Genomic DNA, 10,833 nt, shown 5'->3' on the forward strand with positions numbered 1-10,833 from the left:
AAATGGGCCAGTAAAATCTTGCATGGCTTTATTAAATCTACTTAAACTTCTGTGGAGGTGAGATGGGAGGACCGGAGTGTTTTTCATGGGATGACACATACAACATGTTACTCTGACTGTTAGCTCCGACCTGCAGAGGCGGCCTCCCTTTCAGGCAGCAGGCAGCTTTCGTCGGTCGTGGCTCCGGGCAGCAGGAACCGTTCCCCGCTCTGCTGCAGCAGCAGATGTTCCACGCTGGACACCCGGCAGCTGATCCCACAGCCGGGAACCGCCTGGAAGTCCTGGCAGTACCCCAACACATCAGAGCCCAGCTCCTGTTGGAGGTAACGCTGCTTTTATCTGCCGCTGAAGATTTATAGAGCAGAACAAAAGGACACAAACAAGCCTCTCACCTCTTTGCAGTGCTTGGCCACCGCCAGGCCCAGCGGGTGCTCGCTGCTGGTCTCCGCCGTGCCGACTACCGCCAGGATCTTCCTCAGGGGCATCCGGGCCATTTCCCACAGAACCAGCACTCGAGTGACCCGAGGAACACCGTTTGTAATCGTACCGGTCTTATCGAACATCACCACACCGATCTGAGGAGAACACACCCAGATTAGACTTTTAGATTGTTGGAATAAATGTTTCTGTGTTGAAGCTGTAACACCTGGTACCACAAGGTGTCACCAGTTCACTCAAACAGACACTGATCGGGTTTGAAAGTGAAAGTTGACAGGTTTAAATGTAAAGGAGCAGTTGTTTGAGACAACTGTGTCATTGATGGTTCAGATTAGAAGATGATCCTAAAGCTGGTATGTTGCATGTCCACATACCGTACTGTTTTTCAGTCAGGTCATTATTCAAACATTTTGTGGAGCTGTTTTTCTTTCACTTTACTGTTTTGACTGGAGGAGCCACTTCAGTGCCCACAGTTGTTTTAGAGCCACGCTGCAGTTAATTTATTGATCCAGTATGTTTGAGTATCCTCTCACCTGAAAACTAAATGCATTTTTGACATGTGATTGTCGTTTTTTTTCTTACAAGAAAATATGGATATTTATCAAGATACTAGCGAAATTCAAGCTTGATACATTAAATACATTCTAAGATATATATTGTTTTAAAGCTGCCTGTCATCCCACTCTTTCTCCAACCTGCAAAGTAGCGTCTGAAAATTAACAATAAGCCCATAATAAAACATTCTTGCTTATATTTTGAGAACCATTAAAATCCCAAACTGTGTTCTACCTGGTTCAGACCATCTCAGATCAGTTATGAAAGTTTAACACATTTTTTTTTTCATTTTTGTTATCAAATATGTCATATTAAAACTATTCTATATGTTTTCTTTTGCATTACTGTGACCTGAAGCTACATATGGTTCAGAAAATATCCCTCGCTGACTAAACATGTGCTCAGAGATGGGAATTTTCACCACAACTACGATTTCTTTTTTATTTTACAACTCATCCTTAATCAGAGATTATTTGATCAACTTGTCCAATCATACAGATTCTGAATCAATGACATGATGAGAAACAACAGTGGAGGTTTCAGGGTTTAATCTTTAATCTTTCCTGAGATATTGTTGTTCAAACAGCCTCATATTTACATGTGCGGAAAAAACCTGCTGAAAGCGGGTCGATCAGAAGGCCTCTGATGATTCAACCCAACAGAGAACTACATTCAGGGTTCTGTGGACATTTACATGCTGGTTATGTTCCACTACAAGGTGTGAAGTGCGTTACCTTATGAGCCATCTCCAGCGGTTCTCCTCCTTTGATCAGGATCCCGTTCTGAGCTCCGACGCCGGTTCCCACCATCACGGCTGTCGGGGTCGCCAGCCCCAGAGAGCAGGGGCAGGCGATGGACAGGACCGTGATGGAAGCCTGGAAGGCGAAGCGGACGATGACCTCTGCCTTGGAGATGTTCGGGTTGTAGCCCTGCGAAGAGAACGTCAGACCTTTATTAAAGCTGCTTTTTGTTGTGAAAACATCTGTGTGAGCGGACGTACCGGGAAATGTTCCTTCACGATGTCAAAGTTGACAAACCCAATCGCCAGCCAGGCAACCAGCGTCAGCACGGAGACGAGGACTATGAAGGGCACGAAGTATCCGCTGATTCTGTCTGCAAACTGCTGGATGGGAGCCTGAGTAGAAATAAATCCTGAATTTATATAAAAACTGGGATTTATAGTGTCATATTCTTTTTATGATCCTTAGAAAGTGTCTCAAACTGATTTAGAGGTTTAAATGTTGCTTATATTCAGTATTAATGGTCTAATACGACTGTTTTGCAGCGCTTTTATTTGTGACACATCTGTTGAAGTCTTGAAGTGTGTGATTTTATGGCTGCACTGTGCGAAAATGTGAAAAAAACAAACTCCACACTGCCTCCTACCTTTGACGTTTGCGCTTCCTCCACCAGTTTGACTATCTGAGACAGCGTTGTTTCAGCGCCGACGTGCGTTGCCTCCACCAGCAGGGACCCGTGAGCGTTGATGGAGCCGGCGATCACGAAACTTCCTGACTTCTTACTGACGGGCATCGGCTCACCTGACCGGGAGGGAGAAAGAAAAACGACAACAAGCATTTTGGTTTGTGTTTATTTGAGATGAAACTCTGCATGTAATAATCTGATTTATTCACTAATAAATAACGAACTAAAGCAAACTTCACTGTTCAGATTTGTGTGAATAAAATCTTTATTTGTCTTCCTTTCATCCTCTCAGCTCGTGTTCAGTTTGCAAAAAGAACACATTAAAAAAAAGCTGAAATGAAAATGAAGCTCATAAAATTATCCACAGGCCACAGCAACAATAAAAATGTACCAACAGCCTGTTTTATTCACGTAAACTCAGCTCTCTGTGTAAATCAGCACTTTATTATCGCTGATGTGTTGCATCATTTGCTCGTTTTCTAACCTTGTTGACATTAGAATGATGAAAGTTTTACGATGAGCAGTGATTTTGTGCCTTTAGAATGAAACAAAGGATCACATTTTTAAACTTTTCCCACAAAGTCATGGCTTCTCAGTTGTGTGAAAGAGGGCAGAAGTGTTTGTTTTTTACAGAATCTAGTTTTAAAAAAGGGAATCTTTGAATGACACAGGCAGAATAAAGCTTGTGTGTGATCAGAGGGAAGTGTTGGACAACAAAAAGTAAGATGGATCTGGATAATCTGGATCCAGCGTGTTACAGGAACCCCCTGCAGCTCTACCTGTGATTAAAGACTCGTCGGCCATGGAGCTTCCCTCCACCACCTTCCCGTCGACAGGAAACTTTCCTCCAGGCACGACCTTGACGATGTCGCCCCTCTGGACCAGCTCCACCACCACCTGCTCCTCGCTGAGGACCACAAACACAGTCAGAGCTTCGTGTTGTGCTGTTGTAACGTTCGTGTCTATAGTGTCCGGTGTGTCTCACCTGATGATGGAGTGGTCGGGTCCCAAAGTGACCACAGTGGCATCAGTAGCCTGCAGCGACATTAGTTTGGCCAAAGCCTCAGACGTTTTACCCTAAAAATGTAGAAACAGTCAGTGAACTCTTTTTTTTTTATTATTCCATGCATGTGATTGTAGGAAGAAGGTTGGTAATAACTTCATTTTCCACACCAGCATGCAGCCCCAGTGGCCTAATGGATAAGGCACTGGCCTCCTAAGCCAGGGATTGTGGGTTCGAGTCCCATCTGGGGTGCTTTCTTGTTAAGTGGAAGCATGTTGAACCTTCCATTGTTTCTCTGCTGGAAGTGTTTTGAACCTCATGGTATCAGTGTTTTGACAAGAAGAGCAACACTGCAATCAGTGGATGTAATTATTAAACCTGCTGGTGGCTCTGGAAGGCATGTTATCTTAAAAAAAAAAAAAAAAAAAATCACTAAAACCACACCGTGTAGCAGAACCAGAAACTGTTAAACAGAAATAATTGGCAGATTTTCAACTTTCTAACAATTCTTGATCTACTCATCTGTGATGTGCAGGTCGGTCGAGAAAATGAATCAAATCTAAGCTTAAAATCACGATATTTCACTGAAATCACGAAATATTGGGCTGAACTACAGACTGTGTTTATACAGAGCAGAGAGGAGACGGGAAGAAAACTAATTCAAAATGTAGTAATAGTTCAACATGTGGGGAAAAATGATTGATTTTATGTTTTTATGGTTCTTGTAAAATAAATAATCAAGGAAATTCCACTTTTTTTGTGGTTTCTGTCATTTAGCTGTGTTATAAGACCTTTCTGAGTTCTCTCTCCTTCTTCATGGTTGTTCTGTTTCCATGAAAAAAGCACCCAGAACCTGCTGATTGGACCTCAGAGGTTAAATAACTCAACACATTTTAATGGAAACACTGCACCTCTAAAATAGTCCGTAATCAATTCCAACCAATGAAAAGTGTTTCAAGTATTAGAGCAATGATCATAAATGTGTATTTATATCTACATGTTCAGAGGTACTTGCTGGGATTTCTGCTCGAAGTCAACTTTGTCTTCTTTCTCTGTTTTCAGGACATTTACTGTGTTTTTATGGTTGTGTTACAGCTGACATGAAGTAAATCATTAAACCACAACGTCTCCTAAACTAAAACAACATCCTGTTAAAACGCCATGAAAACACAGCAGTAAAATCCCGGACGCTCCCAGGACAGATGATTTATTTTACCTTTGCGACGTGCTCCAGCCATCGTCCCAAAGAGATGAAGACGAAGAGCATGGGCGGCGTGTCGAAGAAGGTGACGGGACTCTGGCTGGCCTTCTCAGCCATGGCCACCACCAGGACCACGAAGGAGTAGATGTAGGCGATGGAGGTGGCCAGCACGATCAGCACGTCCATGTTGGCGGTGTGGTGTTTTAAAGAGCGGAACGCCTGGATGTAGAAGTGTCTTCCTCCGAGGAACTGCAGAAAGAAACACACAAACATACAGAATAAATGTGGAGGAAAGCGATAAACGTGCGATGAAAGGTTCCTCTTACCTGCACAGGTGTACAGAGCAGGAAGAAGGCCAGGTTGAGGAGCGAGAGGCCCGGCAGCAGGTTCTGCTCCACAGGCATGGAGCCTCCATGGTCCTGGTGCTGACTGTCCATCACCATCATGTAGATCATGAGGCCCATGACCGGCAGGCCGAACACCAGGCTGAGCAGGAAGGAGTTCTTCCACCTGGACAGGTAAGCAAGAAACTCTGTGTCACGTTATCTGCTGCCTTTGGTCTGTTTTCTGAGTTCTATGTGTTTATGTGTCGTTTTAAGAGGCCCGGTGGCTTAAAGGATCAGGTGCTGGTCTTTGGATGGTGCGTTGCAGGAACACATGGATGCACACACATAATATTCCTCATCCTAGTGCAGCCCCAGTGGCCTAATGGATAAGGCACTGGCCTCCTAAGCCAGGGATTGTGGGTTCGAGTCCCATCTGGGGTGGTTTATTGCAGATGTGTGAAGAATCTAAACCAGAACATCAACACAATCCTCCGCTAGCAAATCCTTCTGGATGTTTTTAAACTTTACGTAATGCTAGAAGGAGAGCAACACAACCAAGTCTTTATGATTTATTAAAGTTTATGGAGGATCTAAAACATCCCCTGGTAGGATTTTAATCTCCAAACTTACTGTTTCTCTGCATAATTCACAAATGTGTGGTTTCTAAAAGTTACCACGACACATTTAAAGAAGAGATACTTGCTGTCGGATTTGTTCTGTGTGATCGAGGTTGTTTCTGAAGCCCTCCTTCACCAGACTCGCCTCGAATCCAAGACTCTGGAAGAAAAAACACCATCAACCTCATAACATCAAGTCTTTTAGGAGATTAGAGACAACAATTAAAATACCTGAATGATCTTGATAATGTCTCGAGCTCCGAGCACTTCGGGGTCAAACTGGATCTGTGCTCTTCTGGTTGCCAGGGCGACCGAGGCCCCGAGGATCCCTTTGGTTGTGGTGAGTTTGGACTCGATGTTGTGGACGCACGATGCGCACGTCATGCCGGTTATCTGGAGGGAGATGGTGGAAACACAGACTGTTTGGGGGATTTCATGTCGAATCCTGCACGATGTGATGGCGAACTTACCGTGAGGTCCAGTTTTCCTCGTGTCGCTGCTTCATCCTCTATCAGTGTGGCGCCAAAGCCCAGCTCTTGTATGAGCAGAGCTACAGCAGCAGCATCCAGGACGTCTGAATCGTACTTCACCTCCGCCTTTCCAGCCATCAGCGACACCAACACCAAGATGATTCCTGGAAGTCAAACACAATTTACCGCATCAATTACTCACTCCTCGGTGGAAACGCTGCAGGTTCAGAAAGCGCCTCACCCTGGTGTTTGAGCAGGTGCCGCTCGATGTTGGCCACGCAGGAGGCGCAGGTCATCCCCGATACACACACAAAGCATTTCTGCGCTTTGATCTGAGGAGAACTTGGATGGCAGCTTGCAGAGGTTCCCTGTGATCCGGAGCCATTGCTGACTCCTGCTTTACCGCGTGACTGCAGGTCGGCGAGGTCAGGAAGTCCAGAGCTCACAGGCCTGGACTTTTCATCACTCTGGGAGCTCTTTGAAGGTTCTGCAAGAAGGAGGAACATCGTGAGGACGGGCCCGAGCCAGAGAGGCTTAAAGGCAGACGGACGACAAAGTGGATAAAAACTGCAGCGATTAACGGTTTGCAATAATGGGAGCAGCCTCAGAATGACCATAAAGGTGAAGCGACGCCTCTCTAGTGTACCTAATAAAGTGGCTAGTTGAAAAAAACACACATCCTCACACAGCTTCTGCTCCTTCAACCATAATATTAGCATTTCTAGCATGCTAGCTTCAGATTGTTTGGATAGATATTCATTTTAACTAATTACATGATGCCTAGTCTGATTTTTTTCCAGTCAGGGCAACAGATGGATGCAACATGTCCAGACTCTTCCTGCTCCAATGGAAACGCAACACTTTAATTTACAACATATAGAAAGCAGGAAAGCATGTTTGGGCTCCTGGCATGGATTTGTTTTACCTTGTGTTCTTCACAGCACTTTGGTAGAGATCTATAGTTTCTACGTTTAGCCTCAGAACGGGCCAGCAGCTGCAGAAAGCTCCACACTGACAGCTGAAATTGAAAAAGGTGCATGAGAAGAATCTGCTCATAATCTTCTTCAGTTAATTCCCCGTCTTGGCAGCTGTTTTTGTCATTAAAGCCCCGGCCGGCCTGAGAGCCCTCCGAGTCGCACTGGAGAGCATACTTGTCTGGTTTCCACGGTAACCGATGAAAACCGAGTTGGGGGGGCGAGCGTCGAGGGAATATCGCGTTGGTCCGACGCAGCGTGCACGAGTTTAATCAGAGTGTTGTTGCACATAAAGAACTTTGATTTTGTTCTTTTGGAGGAAGCATGAGGAAGTAAATATTCTCCTGAGAGCGTCGTCACATCTATCGCACAAGATTTCCTGGGTGGGATGGTAAACATCGCTTGAATGATGCCATCTTAAAGCCACTTAAGTGTCTCTAACAATAGGTACTGTTCTACCTTGAGCTGGGCGAGCTGAAAAACCAGTTCTGCACCACTTGTGTTCCAAAATCAGCTCAAGTGAGGTACCACTAAGGAATGAAGATAATTGCTGTTCATCCTACGTCGACTAAACTCACCTCTGTCTGTTCCTTATTGTTGTAATATGTGTATATGTTTATGTGGCTTTAATAAACTCCCATTCGGATTCAAACTGCAAAGAGACACAAAACAATCAGGACGAGACACAAACAAATCGATGCAAGATGAACGCAAATAGATATAAAAGATTGTAAGATAGGAACTGCAAAGAGAGATTAAGGAGCCACGATGAGATCCAAATGATAAGAATGAGGTACAAAACAAAACAGAAATTTGGAAAAAGAGACGTTAAATGAACAGAAATAGACGCAAAATGACTGAAAAGAGACACAAACGTATTCGATACTGCAAAAAAGATGCAAAAATGATCAGCAAAGCTTAAAGGACAGCTTAAAGAGAAGGCAGAACGAAGAAAACTGACAAGAAAAACAACATTTGAAAGACAGAAATGTAGAAAAGGAGATGCAAAATGAACACAGAGATATAACAAAGCTACAAAGTGACACAAACTCATCAAAAAAGATGCAAACAAGCCACAAAGAAGTGAAGGTGTTGAAGAAAATGATCACAAATCAGCACAAAAGACTGCGAAAAGAAGCCTAAAAGAGAAATAAGACCAGCTTGCTTTGTTTTCAGTGATATTATAAAACATGATCTAACACAGCTAACATGCTTGTGGTCCCCAGAGCGCTGCAGAACCCAGCCAGCTGCCTTAAGAAGCTACAGTGTAAAAAAAACAATAAAACATTTGTGGAAATCTGTGAGGATTAGTGCCAGAAAAATGTTTTAAAAATCAATGGAATACTGTAACATTCAAAAAATGTTAAAACAGTAAATAAAAATGTTAAATATCTGTAAAATAATGATTATTATTATATGATTATTCCAGCTAAATCTAGCTTTAGCTAACTCCCACAGTGCTGTCTGTTTATGGAAGTTCCCACCTCCTGCAGTGGTAAACAGTAAGAGGCTCCATCTGGTGGTACAACCAGGTACTGCAGCTAATTGACAAAACTTAAAGTGTGTATTATCTAGAAAAATGGTATTAAGTTTCCGCAGGGACTAAATATTTAACCACCTACTGACTAGTTTAGATGCATTTTAATTCCAGATTCAGTTGTGGAAACATGTGATGGACTTGCTAAGATAGGAAGACCAACACTTTTCAAAATAAAGCCTCAGAATTGATTCCCGCTAGTTCGTACCGTTGAGCGATGCGTCGAAGCCCATGTCCTCGATCGCTGCCCTGAGCTGCTCCGGCTCTGTCAGACTCGGGTCAAAGGTTATCGTTCCCTTTTCCTCCTTCAGCGACACCATGATGGACTGAACTCCGCTCATCTCGGAGATCCTCCCTTCTATCGACCGCACACATGAACCGCAGGTCATGCCTCCGATCCAGACGGTGACAGTCGGGGTGAACAGATTCAACGCGTCCCTGAAATCTCCTCTTGCAGGGTCCTCGGGTACTAAAGCAGCGTCAAACCCCATGTCCTCGATCTTTTCTCTCAGCTCTTCTTCTGTAACCAGAAGAGGCTGAAACACAACCACGGCAGCTCTCTCCTGAAGAGACACCTGAACGTATGAAACTCCTGGTAGCTCCCTGACCTGGTCCTCGATGGTCTTGACGCAGGACTGGCAGTGCATCCCGTCCACCCTGATCTGCACCGCGGACTCAGCGATGTATCCCAGCGCCTGGAGCTCCAGGACGATGTCTTTGGTCGTAGTAGCCGAGGCGTCATAGTCCACCTGGGCCAAGCTGTCGGGTACAGACCAGGTGACGGCGGAGATTCCATCCAGGCTGCAGAGTCTGGCGTCAATTCCTTGGATCTGGAACTCTGAGGTGATTCCTGGGAGTTTAAACGTGGCTCTGGAGGCAGATTTTGGTGGAGGGTAGAGCTCGCTCTGGCTCCCATACTCGTAGGCCAAGTTGTCGAAGCCTTGGTCGTCAGGACCGTTTACCTGGAGAGGTGAAGGAAAATCCATCAGTTCAGCATTTTACTGCTTTGAAATAAGCGATTCTACTGAACTGGATTCACCATAGAGAGAAAAGTAGTAATAAATAAGTCATAAATAAAGATCTTTTAGCCCAAATGACAGATTTAATATCTTGCAGAACTCACATTTTAATGACGCATCAAATTACAGGCACAGTTTAAAACAACCTTCTTGCTCTTTATGGCTTTTTAGAAAATGAAAAAAGGCCATAAAAGTTGTATTTGTGACTGTTGCAACTTCAAACATGACCTTGTACTTCCTGACATCTTGTCATTAATATTTTGGGGGACTTAGAAACTTGTTTAATTTCCATATTCAAGTCAAAATCAAAACCACAATCACTGTCACGACTGCTTCAATCAAATCTCGTTAAATAAAAACATTTTTCGAAGCTTTCGTCCAAAAATAAAACATGACATCTTCTTTATGATCTTCAGGACCAGGAAAACACACTCAGATCTATTTGTACCATCACAGATTTAAGTTTTACAGCCTCTGCACTCCTTAAATTCTGTCCTTTTATTGCAAAGTGTCTGCACGATCAGTCTAGATGTCATTAAGAGTTTAACTGCATCGTTAAAGCAAATATTTGGGTTGATTTTAATCTCCTGTGAATCAACAGAGCAGTGACTCTGTAATCCACGCTGGCTGGACTGGTTCCCTCTGTAAAAACAGAGCTGGTTCCGAGTTGGCAAAACTTAAAATAAGAGTTTGTGGGACAGGTTTCTGTTGTTAATCGTTACCTGAGCCTGTAGGAAACTGAAAAAGTAGGCGGATGAGGTTCAATAAACAAGGTTAAAATCCCACCGGGCGACTTTCTCCCCCCGATGGGTTGTCATCTAAAATAAGGGAATTCCTCCCACTTTGCAGAGTCAGTTCGGGGCCTAAAAAGCACATGATCGAGCCGTCACATAAGCCTCCCAGCGTGACTCCGCTTACAGACACCTCGCTGGACTGAAGGGAACCAATGTGAAGAGCTGCACTGTGAAAGAAATCAGTAAAAGCAGCACAGCAGAGGATGATTTTGGAGCCACCAGACTCTACAAAATAGGCTCTGCTGGAAGCACTGTGCTAGAAACCACCCCAGATGGGACTCGAACCCACAATCCCTGGCTTAGGAGGCCAGTGCCTTATCCATTAGGCCACTGGGGCTGCACAGAGTGGATCAATACTGTGTTTGTGGAAATAATACCTTCCTGTCCATTGACATACTGCTGCTGTCAGTGCTTTGCTTGAATACTTAGAAAACAGAAACGTGTTCAGTGTTTCAGTACAGCTTAGTGCAGGGG

General features: G+C 44.2%; 1 protein-coding gene and 3 non-coding genes across 4 annotated transcripts in view; 2 read left to right on the top strand and 2 right to left on the bottom strand.

The window, feature by feature from the left end:
• atp7b (ATPase copper transporting beta) overlaps positions 1–9,532 on the bottom strand; it is an 18,819-nt gene extending 9,287 nt beyond the window's left edge. The window contains exons 1-14 of the mRNA XM_008293556.1: positions 8,755–9,532; positions 6,277–6,522; positions 6,036–6,199; positions 5,797–5,958; positions 5,652–5,725; positions 4,949–5,132; positions 4,638–4,871; positions 3,404–3,495; positions 3,198–3,325; positions 2,380–2,534; positions 1,994–2,128; positions 1,728–1,922; positions 393–575; positions 131–314 (exon numbers count right to left, since the gene is read on the bottom strand). Of these exons, the coding sequence (XP_008291778.1) occupies positions 131–314; positions 393–575; positions 1,728–1,922; positions 1,994–2,128; positions 2,380–2,534; positions 3,198–3,325; positions 3,404–3,495; positions 4,638–4,871; positions 4,949–5,132; positions 5,652–5,725; positions 5,797–5,958; positions 6,036–6,199; positions 6,277–6,522; positions 8,755–9,532 (2,914 nt within the window). The remainder of the gene's footprint in view (positions 1–130; positions 315–392; positions 576–1,727; positions 1,923–1,993; positions 2,129–2,379; positions 2,535–3,197; positions 3,326–3,403; positions 3,496–4,637; positions 4,872–4,948; positions 5,133–5,651; positions 5,726–5,796; positions 5,959–6,035; positions 6,200–6,276; positions 6,523–8,754) is intronic.
• trnar-ccu (transfer RNA arginine (anticodon CCU)) lies at positions 3,601–3,673 on the top strand. Its single transcript has one exon. It is a non-coding gene; the product is annotated as a tRNA-Arg (tRNA).
• Positions 5,317–5,389, top strand: trnar-ccu (transfer RNA arginine (anticodon CCU)). The gene has a single exon. It is a non-coding gene; the product is annotated as a tRNA-Arg (tRNA).
• A 1,091-nt stretch (positions 9,533–10,623) lies between the features above and the next one.
• On the bottom strand, positions 10,624–10,696 carry trnar-ccu (transfer RNA arginine (anticodon CCU)). Its single transcript has one exon. It is a non-coding gene; the product is annotated as a tRNA-Arg (tRNA).
• Positions 10,697–10,833: the final 137 nt, after the last annotated feature.

Source organism: Stegastes partitus, unplaced genomic scaffold, assembly GCF_000690725.1.
Source record: "Stegastes partitus isolate 25-593 unplaced genomic scaffold, Stegastes_partitus-1.0.2 Scaffold894, whole genome shotgun sequence".
Lineage (NCBI taxonomy): Eukaryota > Metazoa > Chordata > Actinopteri > Pomacentridae > Stegastes > Stegastes partitus.